Below are 26,300 nucleotides of genomic sequence, written 5' to 3'. Positions count from 1 at the left end.
TATCCTTGAAGTCTGCTTTCAATCAGCTAGGGATTTAGGGGCGTGTATATCCTTGGCTGCCACCTCAGGTCCTCTTCAGAGGGCCCCATGCCTCTCTGCTTTGTAAACAGGAAAGCAGGGCGAGACTTAGGGAATGGGGAAACAGCTCAAGAACAAGAGCATGTTTTAAGTTCACTAGAGAATCCCATAGAAAGGAGTCATATCTGCCCAATCTAGGAGGAGTTCGAAAAAGTAGATTTTTCAGGAAATTCAAATTGGAAGACAGCAAGTTTGGCAGACCATGGCACAATTGGTATCATTATTCTCAGTATGACCCAAGGAATCTAGCAAGACCAGTCTGATGACAATAGACAAAAGGAGTCAAAAGCTATTAGTAATGTTTAAAATTGCATTATAATTTTTAACATTATTTCGAAACTGTGCAGCTACCCTCAACTCAAAATGGATATGACATATACTAAGTTTGGTCTGAAATGGCTAAAGCATTACAGAGATATAGCCTCACGTCCATTACAGAGTGCTCGCCATCAAATTCATTTGCGCGTTATTCGAGAACAGTTTGACTGATCAACTTGAATTCCATAATTTTGTGTTAGCTTGGTCTGAAGATGAAGATTTTTATGAACGGTCTCGGAGGAGTTCAAAAAAGTAGTTTTTTTTTTTTCCAGAAAATTCATAATGGCAGAAAATCTAGTCAGGCAGAAATTGAAAGCATGCAATTGACTCAGTATGAACCAAGGAATCAGCAGAAAAAAGAAAGTTGAAAAGTTATTAGCAGAAACATGAGTGAAATTTTGACCTGTTGTGGACCAGTGGCGCTAGAGGGTTTGAGATAGCGACTCCAAATTTGCTTAGATAACTTTTCAGACTGTACCGTATCTGTGAGCCAAATTTTATAACTTTCCTATGTACAGTTCTATGGGATGCCATAGACTCAGTAGGGGAAGAAGAAGAAGCAGAATAATAAATATAGCTGCAAGCAGCAATTATGCAATTTCCTCCAACTCCCCAGACCTGCCATCCTTGAGCTGTCCACCAGATCCCCTCTGACTTTCCTTCCTTTCCCCATCACCTGACTGACCCACCCATCTACACACCTGTTCCCACTTCTCTCATCAGCCCTGCAGTACTTAAGCAGCCCTTTCCCACTCACTCTTTGCCAGATAGTTGAGGTTGCCATGTGCTTCATGCCTTTTCTTTCTAACCTCTCTATTCTGTTTATCTGTATTCTGTTCACCTAAAACACGTCATGACTGCCAACCATTCAGGGCTGGTGTAACAGAATAAGTGCTTCTGTGAATAGGTGAAGGGATGTATCCCCATGAGACATCTCACTCATGCTACTCAGACAAATACTTAGAACTATCTCCACCTCGGCACTTGTTACTTTTACACTTGTTAAAAACTTGTTACTTGTTTTTACAATGTTGTATTATTACTTTTACTTAAGTAAAGAATCTGAGTAATTCTTTACGGTGGTCCTAAAGTGCAAAATAATCAATGTGAAAACAAACAAAAAACCTCACTGCCTTATTTGATTATACATACATTTACGTCTTTCCTTTGCTGCTGGCTCTAGCGCTTTGACACAATATAGCTTTTTAACTGTTCCTTAAAGCCCTTAATTTCAAGCACTTTCTGGATTTGGAGTAAACTTACAATCCCAACTTAAATATTTTCATAATGTATTTTTTCATTAAGAATAATGTACATATATACACAATATAAAATATAATACAATATTTGAAGAAAAAAGGAAAAAAGGTATACCATCAGGTCGTAGGGGAGCAGAATTATTCTTTGATTGCTGGACATAACCCGCTGCTCTGCACTGGGAAATATCTGGAAAGAAGCAAACAAAAATAACACCAGGGTGAATGCCCCTACATTTTCATAAACCCACTGTCATCAAGACATGCAAACAGTAACTATCTAATTGTTGATCCAAAAATCTATGATTTAGGCTGTAGTCATTACAATTGTAGTATGAACACAGCAGTATACCATCAGGTCCTACTGGGCCAGAAGAACTGCTTGGTGACTCTGGTTCTGATTCTGAAGATGGTGGATCATGATCTCCTTCACTAACACTCTGGCTGTCTTCATCTGAACCTGCGCCATCCAAGTTTGCAACTAAAACACAAATAAATGTTAAAAAATCCATGCATATTTTCAACCAAACTATTCATTGGTGAAATTTTTAAACAAAAGCCTGAAAGCTTGAACCATATATTGAGAGCTCTGGTAGACATGAAAATGCGCTACACAGCATAACAGAGCCATTAGACCTTGTTACTCTAGGGGACAAGAATTAATGACAAGAAATATTTTCTTTTCATATCTCACCCGTCATCAGTGTTTTAAGTTGTAAACCTGAGTGTCACAAACAGAACATATAGTTATTTTCACCTGTTGTGCTTATCTTGCTAACCTGGTGAAAAGGGGTGGGAGCTGCACTGCTCTTTGCAGCTGCTAGCAGCTTGACTCTCCCTCATTCTCTCCCTCTTCTCACACAGACTTTCCCTCATTCTCTCCCTCTTCTCACACTGACTCTCCCTCAATCTCTCCCTCTTCTCATACTGACTGCTTCACTATCAGCGATAGGCAGGCTGGGCTTCTTTTTGGTCAGAAACTCTTTCATCCTTTCTCTTGATGTTTTCTACCTCACATTGTGGTTAACACAGAAATGATCATTTAAAAAATTAGCTTCACTGATTAACATTAATGCTATGTTGTGTTGAATTCAAGTCAGAACTCCGTGTGGAAGTCTCCATGCACCTCCCAGCTGATATTTATACCGGACAAAGCATTAGTTTTATTTACAATTACTGTCAACAATTAATGACTGTGACTCTGTGGCATGACCAAGCATTATAGGTTTTATGTGTCAGCGATTTTACTTCCCTCAACTGTGCAACTGTGAACTAAAGTGTGAAACCTAACTAATTAGCCAGCTAGCTATGTAGCTACCATTCAACATTGCTTAGCCTAGGTAACTAGCTAATAAAATAACTAGTTTGCTGTTGTAGCTAACTAGCTTCCTATCGATAGACAAAGAGAAGTTAAGTGACAGCAACACTAATGTCCTTTGAGACGTGAGTTAAAATGTTGAATAGGTACTTACCATTGAAGATTAAGTGGACAAGGACGATGAAAACGCAATGTCTGAGCAGCAGCTGATACGAGATGTGGTAGAAAAAAACGTGGTTATGTGGGTTGAATTTCAAACGAACTGCCTCAGCCAATGGAGTGCTTTGACGTAGATCAGTGATGGGTGACAGGACAGGGGCACTTCAGGAGCCAATCACATTTCAGCTACGGCCAGTGCTTCTCTGGACCCACCCCTGGATCCACCAGTGAAACAAAAAGAGGGAATTTCATACTAAACAGACTGTTTGCTGTTGAATGTATGACGTTTTTGTTATGCCACGGACAACTTATTGTTTACATTTTACTGTCATTATTGCTGACCTCTGACTTTACGCAACATTCGCATATGGATCGTAAATAAAAAAGTTTGCTTACCCCGGCATCGTTATAACTGTTAACAATGTTTTAACTTTCCTGTGCTGTTGACACAGGGGGGTTGCCCACAGTAAACCCTCATGGTGGCCCCAAAGGGCGAAAGTGCTGTGGGCCCCACATGGGCTAACCCACAGGGGGCCCATGTGGGATTAGTGTGGGCAAGACCACAGTGGGCCAACCCACAGCGGGACCCATGTGGGCAAGACAGTGGGTTGTACACAGAAAACCCTTTTCAAAGGAAAAAAGAGTTTTGTTTCATAACTTTCCTATGTATGGTTCCATGGGCTGCCATGGACTCCAGAGCGGAAGAAGAAGCAGAATAATAATAAGAAGAACGTGAACAATTACAATAGGTGCCTACGCACCTTTGGTGCTTGGCCCCTAAATATAGCTGCAACCAGTAATTACGGGGCCAAGCACAACAGAGGCAAAGTAAGGAGATAAGCAAGCATAAGTTAGATGTAAGCATTTTTGGCATGTTATTATAACTTTTTCACAATATTTGTTGCATAGCCTCAGGTCATGGTCCTGAAGATGCCTACCAAGTTTTGTGTCAGTGTGCAAAGTCTTTGCAGAGATACAGCCTCAGTTCCTGTTTGCTGATGTGTGCCAAATTTGGTGATGATTGGAGAAATTTTGTAGGAGGAGTAGCGAAAAAATGATTTGATCCAAAATCCAAGATGGTCGACAGGAAATACACTTGAATTTCAAATGTTGGTGTGCGTTCACTTCTGCATACTCCAGGGAATTGCAGGAAAAATGAACTGTGAATTTATCACAAACTCTTCAAATGATGTAAGGAAAAAAATGAAAGTTGTTACAGTTCTTGACCACAAGGTGGTGTAGTCACAAAACTTCTTGGATATACTTTCAAGTATACTGTATACTGAAGATACTTTCAAGTTTCCTGGTGATACATAGATGCATTGTTGAGATACATCCTCACTTCTAGTTTTTTGCATTTGCCAGCACATGATAACTTTTGTTCAGACTGGTCTCAAGATGATGTAAGCCAAATATGGTGAAGATTGGACAAAATTTTGAGGAGTAGTAGCAAAAACAGCAGCATTTTTGGCATGTTATTGTAACTTTTGACCAGTAGGTGGTGCTATCACGAAATTTGCTGCATCACCTCAGGTCATGGTCCTGAAGATGCCTACCAAGTTTTGCGTCAGTGCACAAAGTCGTTGCTGTTTGGCGCCTTCACCATAGGATTCGTTGGCTCATTACGGACAAATCGTTTGGAATATTCTAAATTCTCTTGATAATTTTTATGAGGCTTACTCTGTAGATGATGTGTGCCAAATTTGGTGATGACGGGACAAAATTTGTAGGAGGAGTAACGAAAAACTGATTTGATAAAATCCAAGATGGTGGAAAATCTGATTAAAATCTGGAAAATCTGATGGCAGAAATTGACGTGAAAGGGTACGTTGCCATTGACACGTGGTTCAAAAGTTATGACCATAAATGTACATCCAAATTAAGCCCAAATGTGACCCGATGGTGGGGCTAGAGCATTGGCAACACCTGGCCCAAATTTGTTCAGAATGTTTAATAGCTCCTCCCCCAATCAGTGTGCCAAATTTCACAACTTTTTACCAGGTGGTATTATGGGCTCCCATAGACACCCTAGCCAGAAGAAGAAGAAGAAGAAAACATAGAATACCAATAGGGTGCTTATGCATCTTCGGTGCTTGGCCCCCTAATAATAAGAACACCAATGAAAACAGTAGGTGCCTACACAACTGTGGTGCTTGGCCCCTAATAAGAACACTAAGGTAAACAATAGGTGCGTACACACTTTTGGTGCTTGGCCCCAAATAAGAACACTAATGAAAACAATGGATACCTATGCATCTTTTGTGTTTGACTAATAACAATAACAGTAAAAAGAGAATTATAAAACTTATATAGAAAAATAATAAAGTAATAAAGCAAGTGTAGAGCAGCAGTTCTCTTCAGATTTTACTCTTATCTCAGCTTCTAGCTTATATCAGTTTCCTTGTACTTCCTCAAAATCAAACTTTATCATTAAAACCACAAATTTTGACACCTCAGGTTTGCTATTTGTTTTTATGCCCACTCACTCACTCACTCACTTTCAGTCAAATCAAATCAAATTTTATTTATATAGCACAAATAAACACAACAATAGTTGACCATTGTGCTGTACATAAAAGACAAATGATAAATATCCAAAAAAAAGAGACAAAAAGAGAATAAAAGGATGTCAGTAACATCCTTTGTACTGTATGACTGTTTTGATTGTATTCTTTATTAAATGCAGTATATACACAAGATACATGAAAGGGGCAATTGTTTCTACACAATCTAAGCTAGTTTATTAATTGCTGGACAATCATTTGCTAAAGAATTACTTGCTGTGTAATTTAATAAAAGTTTGCTATGAAGTTGCTATGGATGGTACCACATGGACAACCTAAAGAAGACTGTGGATGTTCTCACTTGGACAGCTTAAGGAATGCACTTGCTAAAAACTATGCTCAAGTCTCATTCATTATACAGTGAACAACTTCACCTGGCTATTACAGACTTAAAGTTAAAACCCTGATACTTTATATTCAAGATCTTTCCAACACACTTAGAACTGTTTGAATCTACAGTATACAGTTGTAGATGAGTAATGTTTTATAATCTCACTATCTGTCACCCAGAAGAGGATGGATTCTCTTTGGAGTCTGGTTCCTCTCAAGGTTTCTTCCTCATGTCATTCCTTCCTCTGTCTTGTTCATTAGGGATAAACCTAAATCTATATCTATATCCAGATATTTGTAAATCTTCTTTGTGACAATGTCCCTTGTTAAAAGTCTTATTTAAATAAAATTGAATTGAATTGAATCGAATTATAATATACACACTATTACCTCTATAACTGCATGGGAACTCTTTCCTGACAAGGATGGATCAAGTGTTTTGCGATTGTTTCCCAAAAGCTTTTGACAAACATATTGTTGACCCCAATCTAGTCTAGACAAAAAGCCACACAAGTTCATAGTCAACCAATCAGTTCACAGTATGGAGGCAAATTTAATCAGCACAAAAAATACAGAAAGGCAAAAATAGTCCTCACCAGTATTCCAGTGCAGCAATATACTTAGTCCAGCTTGACCATAATCCTCATAGCAGTTTTTAATCTGGTGATATATATATATATATATATATATATATATATATATATATATATATATATATATATATATAAATGACAATATGTTTATATAATATTTATATAAAATAGAAACGCTAAACAAGCCCAAATCATCACCCCTGCACCACCATGCTTCACAGTTGGTATGAGGTACACTTTGTTTAGTTTTTGCCAAACATGATGATGTGCATGATGACCAAACGTCTCCACTTTACTCTCATCAGTCCAAAGAATATGGTACCAGAACATTTATGTTGTTTGTTCAGATGCAATTTTGCAATCCTAAGTCATGCTACCATCTTTTTGGAGAGAAGGGGCTTTTTCTGATTGTGCTGTCATGAATATAAACATTTAATGTGCCTTCCAATTCCTGTAGGTCACATTATGCTCTTGGGATTTTCTTTATATCTCTGAGCTTTAAACAGTCTGACCTTGGACTAAATTTGGTGGGATGCCCACTCCTGGGAAGATTGGCAACTGTCTTGAAGGCGCTCCATTTATAAATAATCCTTCTCACAGTAGAATGGTGAATTTCAAATTGTTTGGAGATGGCTGTATAACCCAACCCAGATTGATGAGCAGCAGCAATTACTTCTCTGAGGTCATGGCTGATTCTTTCTTCTTCTTGGCATGATGTAGACATGCACCTGAATGCTCCAGAACACCAAACTGCCTAAAATTCTGCTTTTATAAAGGTAGTCACACTTCTTGATGATTAACTAATCTTGTGCATTTCATTAGTAACACCAGGCTGCTAAATACTCTCTTAATGACTGTAGAAGTAGGAAGAGTGTACTTATTTTTCCCCATCTGGTTTCTCAATGACCTTTTTTATTGAAAATAACTACGTATTGAAATCGTTTGTGTTTTTTGTTGTCACCTGAGGTTGTTTGTTTATAGAAGTTGGTGAGGACTACACAATTGTTATTTAATCCCCGATGAATAAAAATATAGAATTGATGGAGGGTGTATTTTCTTTTCACCATGACTGTAACTTATAACTCAGTTGCACTCCCATGTTAGCCTGGTGTTGTCACTGTCAGGGCAAAATTACTGCAGGTTTCTCCTTTACCTAACCAAGTCGGGTAGTGATTTTGCCCCTGGGTGACCTGTTTATCTCCATTAACATGCCATTAGGTTTGCTTAGGTTGACCTGCCACCCCTGAAATATCTCCTGCCACCTTCTCAACTAATTGCCTCCTCAACCCTGACATCAGATCACATCTCTCAGAGATCTATTACTTCTGTACAATTCATTCATGCTTCATGAATTATATCTTAATTTGATTTATGTTGCCATTGACAGGTTGTTGTTATTTTGAAGAATACCTACAACAGTACAATGAGTTTGGAACTATAGAGAAACTATATGAACATATAAGAGATGTTGTGTGTCCATTTAGTGAGCACCCAGGAACAAATCAAATAATCAGAGACTAAAAAGCCAGGTATGCCACTGCTTGCCGCCATTGAGGTGCTTGAGTAGGCTTATGTCTGATTGCACCAAAGCGTTAGGACAACTGCTCCACTTGGTAGACCCTGTCTCCACTGCTTATGCATAATCACCATGATCTCTCTTCCCATATTTTTTATTTGAGTGATCAACGTGTAAGATTTATTGGTAAAGTTTTAATGTGACCAGTGATCAAAAGGAGTACAAATGGTTATGTGAATAAGAATAAGAATTACTAATTGCCTGAATAACTTCTGGTCAGGCAAATGGATCAGTGAGGGTTGTTGTACTGAAATTAGCAGCCTCTGCCTTTTAGAGTGCAAGTTTAAAATAAAGAAGTACTTAGTAAATAACAAATAGATCAGGTTATTCATTAATTTCCAAACGACCTTACATAATTCATTACTTACGAAGGGTTTGGGGAAACACAAGAGAAAGGTATCCTCCAAACTTATGAATGTTCTGGAGCCTCACCCTAGATCAGTAATACCTAGCAGAGTGAGCACTGCTGTATGTTTTTTTTTCTGATTGTAGACTTCTTAGACTACTTTTCTCGTATATGAAATTTGTTTTTAATGTTTGGCTGGTACACTGAAAAGACCAAATGGTTAAACAAATATGACAGTATACTTACAACTGCTGGACTGTACTATGCAGTGTTTCTGATGTTACTATTTCAACACAGAAGAGAACTTGCTCTAAATGTCTATAAACAACATTTGCTCTGTCAATTTTCGTAGGGGGCTTTGAAACCTGTTTATGATATTAAGGTCAATTGCTATGAGCAATTAACAGGTTAATGGTTTTTGGTTTCCTAGCTGGTGCTTTTGCGTATGTTGCAAAAATAAATTGGACCATTATCACCCATTTTTGGTGCTTCTGAATTCAGTTAGAACTATAAAGTGTGTTTCCCCTTTGTACACCTTATAAAGTTTTCTTTTTTTTTCCCTTTTTTTTGAAACATTGCAAAAGAGATTCATTATATTTTTATTGACCAGTAAAATTGCTTTAGAAGTTGTCATACATTCTAATTAGTCTTCTTTTACCTTACCAGCATCATATGGCTTCAGGCATGTTTCAGGCGTGTATCCCACATAAGGTGCAAGTTACCATGAGGTTCTGTTGTCCTTCATTAACTTTTAGAGAAAACAGATTTGGATTTCCATCTCTCATAAAGTCATATTCCTCACCTTCTGATGTGCTTGCATTGTGTGGTGTAGCATGGTGTAAAATCCCAGATGCATTTTAATTTAAAGTACAAAACCAAATTCAGGTGCATTTATTAATGTTTGAAGAAAACAGTGTTGTAAATGATTTCATGCTGAAATTCATCTGTCATATGAAGTTGAATTTCTAGCATTCCAGGTTTTCTCTATAGCATTTTAACTTATCTGTATCCAGATGTGATATTTCAGATGTGATGTTTAATTTTGCTAAGGGGAGAGCAATACATTGGCCTGTCTTGAGGATGGACTGTGGTCATTCCCTGAAGCGTATTGTAAGATTGAGTGCCTGGACCCACCCACTGTACCCAATGCCAAGCTCTTGGTGCCACAGTGCAATGGCAGGAGGCATGACGTGGGCACCGTGTGTCGCTACAAATGCAACCCCGGATATTACATTACGGGTACCCTGACCAAAAAGCCAAGGAAGTGAGTACTGCTGTGTATTTTTCATGTTTTTTTCATTTTCATGTTTTTGCAAGCGTTACCTATTTCAGGTCTACATGGATTCTGCCAATATATTGATCTTCAAATAAGATCAAGACTTCACCATATATTTTCCTAAATAATTCTTCAATAACATAATTTTGATGAATGTACAAATCATATACCATATGATTGAGCTAGTTTATCCAATTGGATTACACAATGCAGCTTATCACCATTTAACAAGGTCAGGGGAGGCCAGTATCTACACCTGCCATGGCTTTATGGGTTATTAAACTGGCTGTTAAAATATGTGAACACCTCTAAAGCCCTTTTAATTGCCCATTCATGCTGCAAGTCATGGCCAGCAGGTCTAATAAATGGTTTTAAATGTTCTTGTTTATTAATACCTTTGACACATTTACTCTAAAAGGCATTCCATTATGAGAGTATATCATAAGTACTGTTATTGCTTCTGTGTGTTCCTATCCTATAAACAGTTCTGCTACAGTCAGGACTTGGTAATTAATGAGTCCTACCAAATGTTTTTTGCATGAATATGAGTCTGTCTTGTAATCTATCCCATAATGTTCATTGTGGTAAATGGTACATTGTTCATTAGGTTGGAAATATTTTAATTGGGGAGGTGAGTAGTTGGCAGATGGCAAACTATAATAATAGTCCACACGCAATCCTGTCTGTGTGCACTTTATGTTGCAAATGATCCAAAGTAATAGGAAAATATGCAGATTTATATTTTGTCTATTGTGTTAGTTACCATTAATGCTTTAAAACGATAAAGTGCTTTTAAATGAAAAATTCAGTATTGGGCTAAAGCATTTTCTCTTCACTACTGTTATTCAGATTAGGGTTAAGTTAAAGCAGAATGGCAGAAGAAGCAGTCAGTGGAAAAGTGTCCATTATCATAGTAACGTGTGTGTGTGTGTGTGTTTAGGAGGTTTCTGAAGCTGGAGTGTTTAGAGGGTGGCAGATGGCAGACAGGTGGCTGTTCCCCTGTCTCATGCCCTGCTCTGCCTGCCATGTTTGAGGGCATGTACACATGTACCAACCACCTGGACTATGATAGTGTGTGCACTCTACACTGCCCCGTCCCTAGTGAGAGGGTAAAATCATCTTAATAGAGCATTTCTCCTCCTTTCATTCATTGTGTTAAACACCTCTAGCACACTTAATGTTACTGATGTAGCATATCAATACACAATACAATAAAACTAGAACTTATTGTGGTATTATGCAGCTCAGCTTGATGAGTGAACATAATGCGTTCCAAATCATCCTCTTGTCTTATCACTATAGTACTCAATTCACTGCACAAAGGATGGGCGATGGACTGAAGACTTCTCAATGTGTAAGACGATGGGAGGATTGTGCCAGGTCCCTCTGGAGCTCAACATGGTGGAGTATACCTGTGATGAGGGTTATGGTGTCGGTGAGGATTTAAACATGTCTGCATGTTGCCACCTCAATATGATTAAAAATCTTTTTTAAATCACCATTTCAGTTATATTCTATTTACCACCATTACACTTTACAGTTCTAGTTTCAAGGTACAATAAAATATAAATGTGCCAAGTATAAAATGTGGTATAAAATTTCCAAATTGCAAGTGTATATAACTTAGTAACAACAAATTACAGTTTAGCTCAATATTAAAAATGTTATAGTATCTGGCATGTGACCTGTTTATTTGTGTTTTTGTTACTAATTGAACCAACGATTCACAGCGGTGACGTGGGTATTGCTGCTGCCTCACAGCTACAGGGGCCCCAATTCAATCCTGAGCTCGGGTTATTGTCAGTGTGGAATTTCTTGTGCATGTTCCCAGGTGTTCCCAGGTTAGTTCCTAGTGTTCCCAGGATAGGCTCTGGATCCCCCATGATGCCAACCAGAATAAAGTGGTTACTGAACATGAATGAATGAATAATTGAACAAGACTGTTTCATGTAATTACCGTGACAGTTTAATTTGTTGCCTAAATTTAATTCAGTATTTCGAAGGAAGCATGCAGTATAGTCATTCTTTCGTTCATCTTCATCTTGAACCATTTCCTGGGAACACTGGGTGCAAGATTGGAATACACCCTGGATGGGATGCCAGTCCATACACTTCATGCTAATGCACAACTGGGGCAATTTTTAACATAGCCATTGCACATACAAGTATGATTTAAGGAGGTGGGAGGAAACTGGAGAACCTGGAGGAAACCTGGTATAATGATCACACATGCACCTTAAAACAGACCACTTAAAAATTAGAATATGAATGGCATCAAACTAAATTGGTAGTATTTCAAAGAGCATGGATGGAGCCTTCTGAGCTATAGAACAGCTCCTAGTGCTGCTAGATCAGTGTATTTCTCCACCCTAATAGAAGATAACAAAATTAATCCTAGATTCTTATTTAATATTGTAGCAAAATTAACTAGGAATAAGACCACAATAGAAACATGCACACAATCATTATATAGCAGTGATGATTTCATGAATTTTTTCAATGGCAAAATTAAAAATATCAGGGAAAAAAACTGAGACTATTAATTTAAAACCAGACAATTTTATAACTAACCGTGTAGATAATAATATAACAACAGATAAAAGATTAGAATGTTTTACTCCCCTTCCAGAGACCAAACTAATTTCACTAATTTCCTCATCAAAATCATCAACATGTATACTATATCCCTTACCTACATGTTTCTTCAAACAGATAATTCCAGAAGCAATAGAACCTCTTTTAAAAATAATCAATTTTTCCCTTAGCACAGGCTATGTACCGAAATCTTTTTACGGCCCTCTCCTGGCTCAGGTCTTATTTGACTGATTGTTATCAGTTTGTAGATATAAATGGTGTCTTCTTTATGCATACATAGGTAAAGTTTGGTGCTCCAGAAGGTTCTGTTTTAGACCCACTGCTCTTTTCTTTATATATATGCTACCTCTGGGCAAAATTATTCGTAAGCATGTTATTACCTTCCACTGTTATGCTGATGACACACAGTTGTATGTTTCGGCAAAGCCAGATGACAGCCACCAGCTTAATAAAGTTGAGGATTGTGTAAAAGACATTGGAAACTGGATGCTTATTAACTTTCTTTTACTTAATTCTGACAAGACAGAGGTACTTGTACTAGGACCACATGAAGTTAGAAGTAAGCTTTCTGAATACATAGTAACTATGGATGGCCTTTCTGTTTCATTATTGTAATGCCTTGCTGTCTGGATGTTCCAGTAGGTGCATAAACAAGCTCCAGTTAGACCAGAATGCAGCAGCAAGAGTCCTTACTAGGACCAGAAAATATGACCACAGCACCCCAATCTTATCCACACTGCACTGGCACCCAATCAAATTTCGTATTGATTATAAAATACTACTATTGACCTATAAAGCACTGAATGGTCTCACGTCTGAGCTAATTTTTGGTCATTAATGATCCGCCACGCCTACTTCGATCAGAAGGTGCAGGCTATTTGTTGGTACCTCGAATAGTAAAGGCTACAGCAGGCAGTAAAGCACAGTTATGGAACAGCCTTCCAATTAGTGTTCAGGGCTCAGACACAGTCTCAGTGTTTAAATCTAGGCTAAAAACATACTTGTTTAGTCAAGCCTTTTGTGAATAGTATTTTCTTGGGTAAAGGAGCAGATGTGGAGGGTTCACAGGCATAGAGTGTTGTAGTGAACTGGGGTGTTTGGATGCTGTCGCCCCCCCATTCTCACGAGTTTGTTCAGGCTTGTTGGTGGAGTGGGTGGCCACTTTATGTCCCAGGGCACCCTCATGTCTGTGTTAGAGCTACTATTCCTGGGATACCAGTAATCCTGACCCCTCCTGCTCTCCTGACCTGCCTGATCCATCCTGATGCCCTGCTTCTGGTTGGAGTTCTCTTCCGGTTGGAGATTGCTCGCTGCTGCTGGGGGTGACCTCACCTGGATGGCCTGAAGATCATTGGGATTTCTGAGGATGGTGCCACCCGAGGGCTGTGGAGATGGCTTGGGGATCTCATATGGGGAGGTGTACTGTGATGGCTTGGGACTGTGTTTGCTGTGAGCAGTTTTGCACTCAGCTTTCCATCAGTGGACAGTGGATAGGTTCAACAAACCGGACTTCATGTGAAAACTAATGTATTTACTGGTTGCACAATTGCACTATTTGTCCATGTAGTACACAGTTATAGAAGGGATTTATTTATAATTGCACTATCCATTATCACCCAGATGAGGATGGGTTCCCTTTTGAGTCTGGTTCCTCTCAAGGTTTCTTCCTCATATCGTCTCAGGGAGTTTTTCCTTGCCACCGTCGCCTCTGGCTTGCTCACTAGGGATAAATTCACACATTTTCAATTTATTTTGATTTAATTTATTTTGAATGTATTTATTTCTGTAAAGCTGCTTTGTGACAATGTCCATTGTTAAAAGTGCTATACAAATTAAATTGAATTGATTTGAATTGAATTGAATTGAAACTCTTGTAGACATGGGGAGAACGTGCAAAACTCTGCACACACAGTAAAATGAGCTCAGGATCAAACTGGATATCATGGACCTGTGATGTGGCAGTGCTACCTGCTAAGCATGCAACTTAGATATTGCTTTACACCTTGTAGCATAATAAATGATCTATTGGTCAGGTCTCACATGTTAGAATGACAGCCAAGTTTTCCTAGCACAGATGTCCAAATTTGGTTCTGGCCGTGTTCTTTTTTTCTGTCCCAGTGTGTTCACATGAATATTTTCAACAGATTAAAATGAAGGCTTGCTTTGTGTCATGGCAGGTGCAGTCTGCTACCCAGTATGTGTTGTACCCTTAAGTGACGCTGTGGTGTTGCCCAATAACTCCACAGCTGATACACTCAAACACTGGGTCCTTCCCACCAGGGTTCAGGTGAAGTAATTTGCTGTTTGAAACCATGTGCTGTTTTATCTTGAAAGCTAATTCCAGTAGCACTCTTCTTGTCCTTTATGTAAACCTTTACGTAAACTTTTTTGTCCATTTTTTGGTCATACTTTTTTGACCATTTGATTACATTCTACTTAGCATTACAAGCCAAATACCACTAGCAACTAAGCAACAGTCTGTGAATTGAAGCCAGGTGTGATGTAGTGCTGATGGCCACAGGAGTGAGTCTCATTTGTTCCCACCTGTTAGTCATAAGGGCTACAAAACACTGCATATACAAAAACGTGGATCGGCTCTGACCACATCAGTAATTAGGGACCAGGGTTTTCACCCTCAGCTTGACTCTCCTGTCTAATAACATTGCAAGTGAGCCACTCATGAAAGGAAAACATATTGCACACAATCAAGTTTGAGCCTTGATAAATGGTCTTTGAATATTTGAGATGTTAAAAGACTTAGTTATGCATTCAGACATTTGACCTTGCACCACATGAGCACCTCAATCTGGGTAAACTGGAACCAAATTGTCATATTATTGACATATCTGAATGATAGTTTGGCCCAGTTTGCTTTGTCTTGCTCTAAAATTGCTTCATAATTCCTCTTTTAAAGGCCAATGTCATCTACTTGTCTCCATACCAATTTGTAACTGATGATTTTGGTGGAAATGTTTATACAGAAGACAATTAAAATACCACACACCAAGCACTCAAGTATCTCAAGGTATCAGGCCTTTTTCCCACTGTTTATATCCATACTTCAGCACCCTTACATAAAGTGTGCTTTCCAGGAATGGTATCCAAAACTTTTGCAGATTGGGTAAGTGCGTTGGAGGAAAGGTCACGCTAAGATAAGGAGATAAGGTACTGACTTCCAGGATTTTGATGTCAAAACTATGTTAGGAAAGGATTTCCATACGTGGCTATGGATGGCTGTTCTGTGTCATGTCAATAAAATGTCTGTCCAAACAACAGAAAGCCAAGTGATTAAAACAGCATTTCCTGTTTATTTTATAGTTTTATTCATTTTAGAATTTGATGTCTTTGCTATAAACAGTGTTAAAACTCTGTGTGTACATTATTACAAATGATTCCACAGTGACCACAGGATTAGGGTTAGGATTAAGTTTAGGTAGGGTGGCATCAGTTGGAGGGAAACTACTAAAGATGCTTTGAATCTGTTCATACAGTTATATAAAGGAAAATAACAAGAATGGAAAATGAAATGATCTCTGTCTCTTTGTCTGTGTGGATGTGCATCTATGTGTGTTTGTATGTGTAGAGCATTGTATGTACGGGCACAATGAAATGGCACCCCAACCCTGAACAGATCCACTGCATTCAGTCTTGTGAGGTGAGTCTTATTTAGAGTTTTGTAAAGTATTGAGCCACAATCCTCACTGCGTACTGTCAACAAACTTTGTTATGCAAGGTCTGCAAAACACCAGAACAGTCATCATTTGTATAATGACTGGTGCCGGAGTTCTGCTGTTATGAGTTTCGAGCAAAAGAGATTTTCAGTTGGATCTCATCTCAGTGTTTACTGGCCTGATATGTCAAGTGTGCCACGGAAATTTTGATAAACTATGGTAGGGTCCACATCTGCTCTTTTCAGCTGGAAAAGAACAAGTACTTTGATTGAGTTCTACCAGCTCAAAGTGGAGGCCTGGATAACTCCATCATCAGTCGTGAGCGATAAGGCTGGGGTTGATTGTTTTATTTTTGAGAGCCAGTAATGTGTTCAGCGGGACTTGGCCAAGACAGAGAAAGTTTAACCTTGTGCACAGTGATCAGCTACAATTCTGTATCTAGGTGGTTTATAGTGCCTCATATACACTGCCCAAATATTATAATAAAGCCCTAAAGTTTTGGTCCCCAATAAGGTCAATAAGATAAAAGCTTCTATTTTATGCTTTAAGCAATATTTTGGCATAAACTTTTTAACATATGTTATGGTATGTAAATAATATATGTATAAAATTAATTTAGTTTGGCACAATAATTTATATAGAACCTTTTAAGTCCATATGTATTGGTAACATTCAGTGGTTATTTTCCTGCACTCTGTGCGAATGACACTGTAATGCTTAGCTCCAAGACTGACTGCATGTCAGAGAAGGCCACTCCATCAGAAACAATGAAAACAGCTGTGCCTCTCTAAATGTGGTTTATATATAAGTATAAACACCTCCTCTCTCTTTCCACCCACAATCCATGGAATCCCATTTGTAGCCAGTCCAATTACTAACCCTGTAAATGGCTACTGAAAAGCTCAGTGCTGAGATGCCAAGTTAAACACATGATCTGAATGGCATGCATGTGGGTCCATTGTGCAGGCTTATGGTAATGGTCTTATTAAATCTGTCACTATACAATGATGAGACCAGTATGTCTGTGCCCATGACAAAAGATGAAAGAATTAGATGTTAATGTGTAATTTTATCTGTTAAGTGTAACACAAAGAAGGCTTATGCCAATTTTGCCTCTTACATTCCTGGTCACTGGCAAGTATACAGAGTGAAAACCTGGTTTAGGGTTTGATACAGTATGACACTGGTTTGCCAAGCTAACTGACAGTTTTTCTACCAATCCAAAAGTGTGGCCACTGACGGTATGCTTTCTTGAAAGTAGCCTTGAACTAGTTAGTATACTAGTTAGCACCTGTTGAGTTTACTAGGGATGGAGAATACTGCTTTATATCTTTATATCTTTATGCTTTATATCTTTTCAGAGTCAATAAATGAGAAACACAGTCTGTTGTGGTAGATTCTGTGAAAATATAGATAGCACTCTAGGATTTTTTTGCCCTAAAGTGTTCATTCTTTTAAAGCATTTCTTAGCACTACAGCTTACAGTCTAGGTCAGACTCCCAGCTGTGCCATGTGTTTTCTTGTGGTAATGTCTTTTTACTTCAGTAAGCAAGGTTCTATTGATAATAAGACTATATAAGAACTTGCTGTGAGATTACTGAATACTCTTTGTAAAATGTAGAAAAAATGATACTTAGTGTTCTCCTTAGAGTAGTATAGCCAGTAGCTCAGAATGTTTCAGTGCTTGGCTTTATATACATTAGCTGAAAAATTAGCTTATTCAGTTGGCACTACAATTAATATACCATGATAAGTGAAACTAGCTAGATTGGTCCATTATTATATATCTTAATTATTTTGTCAGGTATTATAAGTAATAAGTAAAGGACCACCCTGGAGTCCACATCTATAAATCATAGATTTTAAGTATACTTTCCACATTTCTCTTCCTGAAGTTCATACATTCAATTTTAATAGTAGGATTTTCTCTTGGAGCACAATAGCATAGGTTATTAAGAATCTTGAATGGCTTCATGTGTTAGCTGTTAAATAAAGCACCACCACAGACTTTAGACTATGACTTGAGCCTTGAAAATAAGCAAGTATTATATTTTGTAGTGGAAAATTCCTGGTATAATCACATAAAATGCAGGAAGGGTGTTCTGTGATTTGCCTCCTAAAGACCATTAAGAAGCTGGCAATTGGGTATTAGTGCTAAAGTCATTTTCTATATATTCAGACATGATGAACTGACACCTATGATAGGCAGTTGGCTCAAAAACAGATGCTAGCAGTTTTTAAAATCTTACTTATTATTTATATATCATGTATCATTAAGTATCATCATTTGGATGCTGCAACAAAAGTGAACAATCCCTTCGAAGAAAAATACAGGAAAAGGATTTCCAAGCTAAATAATTTCGTTAGACATTTAAAGACACATCTTTGGTCCACCCACATTAATAAGCTTATATTTTTTTTAATGGAATAAACATAAAAATAAAAGAGAATAATATTGACAAGTTTATTGTGGATGCCTTTTGCTAAGAACATATAGGACCTCAGTGTAGAGATTTTATGAGAATAAGACTGTAAGCTTAAAAACCTTTTGGGGAAAACACCAAGGATGACTACCAAAGTTCTTTTTTTTTTGCTGTTTCTAGCTGCATGCAGAGAAAGCACTGGTCCAAGCTTGGGGAGTAGTCCACATTTAGACAAGGACCCCCCTTCGAGAGTTTTCTCAGTGATTCAGCTCTATCCCTGTGGTCTGGAACTTTCACCTTCCCTGGAATATACAAATTTAACTTTCAAATGCACACATTCATGAAATGACACATCAGGGGAAAGTAGACCCCCCCACACTCACTCCTCACTCTCTCCCTCTCTTGCTGTTCTCCTGAAAACAAGGTGTAAAATGAGGAGTTGATATAGTTGATTTGTTGTTGAAAAGTGTCAAGCAGCAAAGTGGTGGGAGGTTAAAAAAGTTTAGTATTCAATTCCATGTTTTTTGCTAACATTTTTGGTGTTGAAGCAGGGATGATAGTGGCTAAACTGGCCGCCCTGTAGGCCACCTTATTAAGAGCACTCTACCATAATATCCAGTTGAATCAGCTGCTCTTTAAGAACTGAGTATGCACAGTGACATTTTCTTAATGACTTAGAGTTCACTTAGAAATTTTTATTAGAATTTTTGTCATAGAAATAACCAGTGTAAACAAGAACAAGTATCACAGTTTAATAATAAATAAACGAGCTTTACCACATTGCCTCCAATTATATGATATGGAAACCTACATCAAAGAGCTTACTTGCTGTACTTTCAGCTCTCATTCCCTCAGTCACTTTTAGTAATCACTTTATCCTAGTCAGGGTTGCGGTAGATTTTGAGCTTTTCCTGGGAACACTGTGCATGAGGCAGAGATACACCCTGGATGGTATGCCAGTTCATCACATCACCATGCACACACATTCACACACCTAGGGGCAATTTAACTTTGCCAGTAAACCTACTGGTATGTTTTTGGGAAGTGGGAGGAAACCAGAGAACCTGGAGGAACCTCAGGCAGACAAGGGGAGAACATAAACTTAACAGAAATCCACACAGACAGTAACCCTAGCTCAGTATCGTACCAGGGACCTGGAGCTGTGAGGCGGAAACGCTACCCACTCCACCAATGCAATGCTTGCACTTTCAGCTGTTCTTTCAATTTAAATTAAAATGTAATATTATGAAATATAATCTTTCATACTTTTGACTAATACGAAGTTCAGAAGACAAAGATTCAAGCACATATCGAACAGTAGTCTAATATATTGTGGTTATAGGTAGCCCTAGTAGTTCACGTAGGAAACGTCCCTAGCAGCTGTTCCTGGGCTCAACTGTGGAATTAGGTACAACCCTGACTCTCTGAATGGCTCCACATGCTGGAGGAAGGCCAAAGCTGTATATTTGGCAGGCTGCACTGTAGTTTTCATAATTTTGGCATCAAGACACAAAGTAAAATAAAAAGTGAAAAAAACTTTGTAGTCTCAGGTATGTTACCCAAGTGTAGTGTATGGTGACAGTGATTTATGATAAAAATGTGTTGAATAGTTGTTTACTGAAAAATGGTGCAGCCAACAGGCAATTAAAAAAATGTGCTATTGCTAGAGTGTCGTGTTTTAATAATCATAGTCTCTAAAGCTAATTATCTTTCCTCTAAGCCATTTGGTGGAGATGGCTGGTGTGATACGATCAACAACCGAGCCTACTGCCAATACGACGGAGGAGATTGCTGTCCTTCCACTCTTTCTACCAAAAAGGTAAAATTAAACCCTTTAAAGGAAGCATTTTAACACAATGATCATGCTGTGAAAGCAATAAACCCCAGTGCCTCATTGATATGAGCATGCAATGATATTCTTTTGCTCTGTCTTTCTCAATGTCAGAGTTTAAGCTTTGTGGCTACACTTTTTCTTACAAGTCAACTAAGTATTCTTTTTTCATATCTGCTCAGATAAATGTCAGTCTCCCCCACAGAGAGCCATGAGCTCAGGGAAAAGGGGGACTGGTGTAAATAAATGACCAGCCTAAACGTGTTTTATTAGGCCCAGGCCAGGTGTCAGTGGTCATGGGAGACTGTAAAATAGTGCTTTTTAATGAGCAGATGCAGAGAAAGTGAAATAAACAGTGAGTGGAAGCATCCTGCCACTGTGGGTCCAGCAGGAACTGACACTTGCATGTTTACATAGGCAGTGGAAAAGCACCGGACGTGTTGATAGCAGCACTCCATTTTAATAGATTCTAGGATCAGTGCCAGAAGTAAGGGCTAAGACAGGAGAATAAAGAGAGAGTGACCTACTCTGCAGTTTGTTTCTTGCTCAGAGTATTATGGGTATGACATAACACACACACGAATTATGTAGTGTGGAATCTGGATGCACATGGGAATCAGTCTAATTACCAGGTCAGTTTGTGGTATTGCAGTAGAGACTGCAGTAGAGACAAAACAAAACAAACACAGAGTTTAGTTAGATGTAATAAGTAGTAAGTGTTCTTGATATTTCACCACTTATCTGTGTGGTTTCATGAATGATAGGAGTTTGGCCAGCATTTATATGTACTTTATATGTATATTTTATAAAGTTCACATGACTCAGTTTTGAACCACCAGGTTCGCTTCTTGTGCACATATGCTGAGGTCTTCCAAAAGTCACAAAGTAACATATGACACAGTAAAATTCCCTCCATTCGTGTCTTATTCTCCCCACCTGGAAGAGATTCTTCCTCTGTGCTTTCTGCTTTGCATATTACACAGCTCTTGCCATTTGACTGACTAGTGGGCCAATGGCTACATAACGCTAGTGTAATTGATGGGCATATTGACCATCTTAAAGATGCAGTGTCTGGCTCAGACATCCATTGTGCTGACTGTGCAGAAATGCTGAATCCAACACAGCATGTTTGGCTGGCAGAATTAGACCTGATCTGAAGTACAATCTGAGCTGCCTAAACAGCTTGCTGGTCACAAATTTCAGTCAGTGACAGTCCAGAAAACAATCCGATTTAGTTTCTCTGCAAATTAACAGCATGACATGGCTCGGCTCATATCCTTCAACAGAGCTCTCCTTAAAGACCAATTACTCCTCATACTCCCTAGTACTCTTTTAAGGAGCACAAGGATGCTATGTCTACATCCATATCTGGAGGATTTTTCCAAGCTGATAATGACCTAGCAGTTGAAACACCATGTTCAACTGTAGTCTCAGTAATGTCTGAAACTCGGCCTGGGCCAGCCTCTTCCAGCTCTCAGGCACTGCTTATAGACTCTAAACTAGCCACTGAAGTGGAATGAAGAATGCTATACCACACCCAGACCTACCACAGTCTCTCCCTAGGGCCACGGCTGTTTTTCAAGGTGCTAGAGTGAATGAGAATGGTAGCCACCCTTTCCCACCATGGGTGAGAACCTTGCTTGAAACACAAAGCTTTTCTAATCAAAGGGTTTGAGAGTGTTGCCCCATTGGAGAGAGACTGTCAGCTTGGAAACTTCCTTTAAAGGCTGGGGGTTAGTGTGATGCCACTGGGCCACAGGGGGAATGTGGTGTAAAATCAGTACACATCAACCAACTGGAATTGAGGGCCCTCAAAATCTTTTTTGTTCTGAGACCTTGCCATGTGTTGGTTCACTCAGACAATGTTTTGATGGTTAGCTACACCAACATCAGTGTGCCACAAAGCAGAGTGGCTCTCTCCACCTTGCACAGAATCTCCTCACTTGCACCTATCCACATTTGCATTTACATTTATGGCATTTGGCAGATTCCCTTATCCAGAGCGGCTTACAGAAGTGCTCTGAAGTCTCAGCTGTTCGGTCATCTATGGAAGTTCATTCCACTAACTAGGTGCCATAACAGAAAAGAGTCTTGATGCATGCCTTCTGATGTTGTAAAGGAGAAATCGACATGAGGGTGTCAGATTAGTAATGTGAGAGGAAAAGGGCAGCTGATTGTCCATAGTTACCCAAGGTTGTGTGCAGTGACCGAAGGTGAGAGATGTCCAAGGAGATTGCAAGATCCTGACATGGGGATGAATCACCTGGGATGAACAGCAGTTCAGTTTTGCTGGGATTAAATTTCAACTGATGAGCTGCCATCCATGATGAGATGTCTGCCAGACATGCTGAGATCTGAGCGGAAACATGATGTCTGAGGGATCCAGAGTGGGTTTCTTCAGGATGGGAATAACCCTAGCACTCCTGAATGCATCATAAAAGCTCTCTTCCCATCATAAAAGATGGCAAAGTCTTCAGCAGTCAGGGAGGACAGAGCAGGAGGAGCTGGCGGATTAAGTAGTGAGGAAAAGATTTAGCCTCAATGAGACCAACTCATCAGCTGAGGATGTACAACAGTGACTACTCTCACAATCTACTAGTTTTTTTCTCCCAATTCCACATTTCCCCACAAGACCCCAACTTGGGATCTCCCCCCCTTGTGCTGGAGTCCATTAAGGCACTGCATAACTAGCTTATGCAAGATGCCAAACTAAAATGGGTGTCTCTGTAGCCTTGTGGTTAATCCTGGGATGTCTGCATAAGTTCATATCACCCATTTTTTGAAAATCAATCAATCGACCTTGGAGCATTCCCCTTTCAGGAGTTCCTTGTTGTGCCCAGTAAGTGCCCAACAGTACAAATTAGACCAAACAACAGCTATCCGATCCACCAACTGTTCATCATGCTAGAGATGAAAGATACAGGCTCCGTTATCTAAGCAGAGACTAGTCCACTGGGTGGTGGATATCATCACCATGACAAATAGACACCCATCCCCTACCGTGTAATGCTGCTCTATGAGGAGCATCTCCTCCTCATGGGCCTTACTTTAATTCTAGAATGCTGCTCTAGAAAATCTGTGCTGCTGCTGCCTGGACCTCACTGTACACCTTAGCACACCTGAGCTTAATAGAACTACAGACTTATGTGTGTGTTAAGAATGTACCCATATGATACTCCCTGCCCCTTGGGCTTCATAGAATCACAACCTTCATAGAATCACAACCTTCATAGAACCACAGCATATATGTAAATAGCATTATCTTATATGAAGTAAGTTATAAAAAAAGGTCAGTCAATCTAATATAGGTAATACGATTTGGTAGGCTGCAGATTACCTAGAAATGCTATTTTAGCATACATATTTGGGACACATTGTCAGCTAATAAATTTTGAGCACTATTTTTTAAGCATTATTGTCTTGAAAGACACTACCTTTGTGTTTCAAATTGCTTTAACATGTAAAAAGTAGCCTGTTGTTGTTTCCCAGCTTCGAATATGCACTACATTTTGTACACTATATGGCTAAATGTATGTAGACACCTGACCATCAGACCCATATGTGGTTCTTCCCCAAACTGTTGCCACAAAATTGGCAGCACATAATTGTCTAGAATGTCTTTGTATACAGTGGCATTATGATTTCCCTAAGGGGCTTAGGAACTAAGGGGCCCAGGAACTAAGGGGCCCAAACATGTTCCATCATGAGAATGCCCCTATGCACAAAGCAAGGAACATGAAGACATGGTTTGCCAAGGTTGGTGTGGAAGAACTAGAGTGGCCTGCACAGAACCCTGACCTCAACCCCACTGAACACCTTTGGGATGAACTGGAATGCTGACTGCACCTCAGGCCTCCTCACACATCATTATTGCCTGACCTCACATTCCTCACTGAATGAGCAAATCCCCACAGCCACACTTCATAATCTAGTGGAAAGCCTTCCCAGAAGAGTGGAGGTTATTATAACAGTGAAGGGGGACTAAATCTGGAATGGGATGTTCGAAAAGGACATATGGGCGTGATGGTCAGGTGTCCACATATTTCTGGCCATAGTATAGTGTATGTGTAATAGCCACATACAGCTAGTCTATATATATATATATATATATATATATATATATATATATATATATATATATATATATATATATATATATATAGACTATATATATTTTATTTTTAAAAAAAGGAGTTAACGAGATTCCAATCTTAACATAGTTGATAGCAATCCACTAAAACAGTGATTCCCAATGTGTGAGAAGTGTTCGCCTTGGGAGAACAGAGAGTATTGCAGGGGAGGTGCAGGGATATTGAAAGGGAGATGAGAAATAAAGTGCGCAATAGTGGTGGAAATGCTAGATTACAAACTGTTAAAAAAAAAAAAAAAGGAAACAAAGGTGGAACAAAGTGTAGAGGGAATAGAAATAATGGATACACACAAGAGTGGTCAACAAACACTGTGGCTGTTGAATAAACAGTATGAGTGTGTACAAGTTGAATAAACCCCGTTATAGCCCCAGTCGAAATAAAATACAGATCACAACTGAATAGTGAGAATGAGCTGAGGATGGCTCTAAACAACAACATTGCTTTGAGAAGATTTGCAAAAAGCACACACAACCACTGGTTGTGGAATATGGTGTTATTATTATGCTGAATGTAAATGCATTCCTTTTTCAAAATCAGAGTGTTTTATTTAGCCAACTACACTCACCATCCACTTTAATAGGAACACCAGTACATCTGCTCATTTATGGAGTTTATGCAATCAACCAATCATGTGGCAGCAGCACAATGCATAAAATCATGCAGATGCAGGTCAAGAGCTTCAGTTAATGTTCACATCAAACATCAGATAGGGAAAAATGTGATCCCTGTGACTTTAACCACGGCATGGTTGTTGATGCCAGAAGGGCTGGCTGGAGTATTTCAGAAACTGCTAATCTCCTGGGATTTTAACACACAACAGTCTTTAGAATTTGCACAGAATGGTGCGAAAATCAAAACACACTGAGTGTGCGACAGTTCTGTGGGTGGAAACGCATAGTTGATAAGAGGAAAATGACCGGATTGGTTTGAGCTGCCAGGAAGTATATAGTAACTCTTACAACAGTGGTGAGCAGAAAAGCATCTCAGAATGGACAACACATCGAACCTTGAAGTGGATGGGCTACAACAGCAGAAGACTACAACAGGTTACACTCCTGTCAGCCAAGAACAAGAATCTGAGACTACCAGGGGCACAGACTCACTGAAACTGGACAGTTGAAGACTGGAAAAAGACCAGGTGATTTTTTTAATCTAATCTTCAAATGTCCAGGTTGGGTGTGCCTGTGTCCATTATAGCCTCAGATCCTTGTTCTAGGCTGACAGGAGTGGAACCCAATGTAGTTTTCTGATGTTGTAGCCCATCCACTTCAATGTTTGATGTGCTGTGCATCCTTAGATGCTTTTCTGTTGTAAAGAATGCTTGTTTGAGTTACTGCAGACCTCCTGTCAGCTCAGACCAGTCTGGTCATTCTGGTCTGGTGTTTCAGCCTGCAGACCCTCTGCTCACAGGATGTTTTTTGATTTTCACACCATTCTGTGTAAACTCTAGAGACTGTTGTGCATGAAAATCCCTGGACAGCATCAGTTTCTGAAATATACAAACCAGCCCATCTGGCTCCAACAACCATGCCATGGTTAAAGTCATTAAGATAGCACATTCTCCCCATTCTGATGTTAGATGTGAAAATTACCTGAAGCTGTTGACCTATATCTGTATGATTTTATGCACTGCGATGCTGCCACATGATTGGCTGATTGGATAACTGCATGAATGTGCAGGTGTTCCTAATAAAGTGGATTTTAAGTGTGCATGTACATTCAAAGCATTTTTCTTGGTACATTGTTCACTGCTATTATGTGTGCATTTGGAGGGGTTAAATTTTGCTTCAATTAGCAAAAATGGATTGGCTGAAA

General features: G+C 39.1%; 1 protein-coding gene across 1 annotated transcript in view; it reads left to right on the top strand.

The window, feature by feature from the left end:
* pappa2 (pappalysin 2) overlaps positions 1-26,300 on the top strand; it is a 69,826-nt gene that overhangs the window by 39,785 nt on the left and 3,741 nt on the right. Inside the window, exons 18-23 of the mRNA XM_026937049.3 lie at positions 9,589-9,802; positions 10,755-10,923; positions 11,117-11,249; positions 14,587-14,696; positions 15,993-16,064; positions 20,224-20,322. Of these exons, the coding sequence (XP_026792850.3) occupies positions 9,589-9,802; positions 10,755-10,923; positions 11,117-11,249; positions 14,587-14,696; positions 15,993-16,064; positions 20,224-20,322 (797 nt within the window). The remainder of the gene's footprint in view (positions 1-9,588; positions 9,803-10,754; positions 10,924-11,116; positions 11,250-14,586; positions 14,697-15,992; positions 16,065-20,223; positions 20,323-26,300) is intronic.

This window comes from Pangasianodon hypophthalmus, chromosome 4 (assembly GCF_027358585.1).
Source record: "Pangasianodon hypophthalmus isolate fPanHyp1 chromosome 4, fPanHyp1.pri, whole genome shotgun sequence".
Taxonomy (NCBI): domain Eukaryota; kingdom Metazoa; phylum Chordata; class Actinopteri; order Siluriformes; family Pangasiidae; genus Pangasianodon; species Pangasianodon hypophthalmus.
This window is presented reverse-complemented; position numbering and strand designations above follow the sequence as displayed.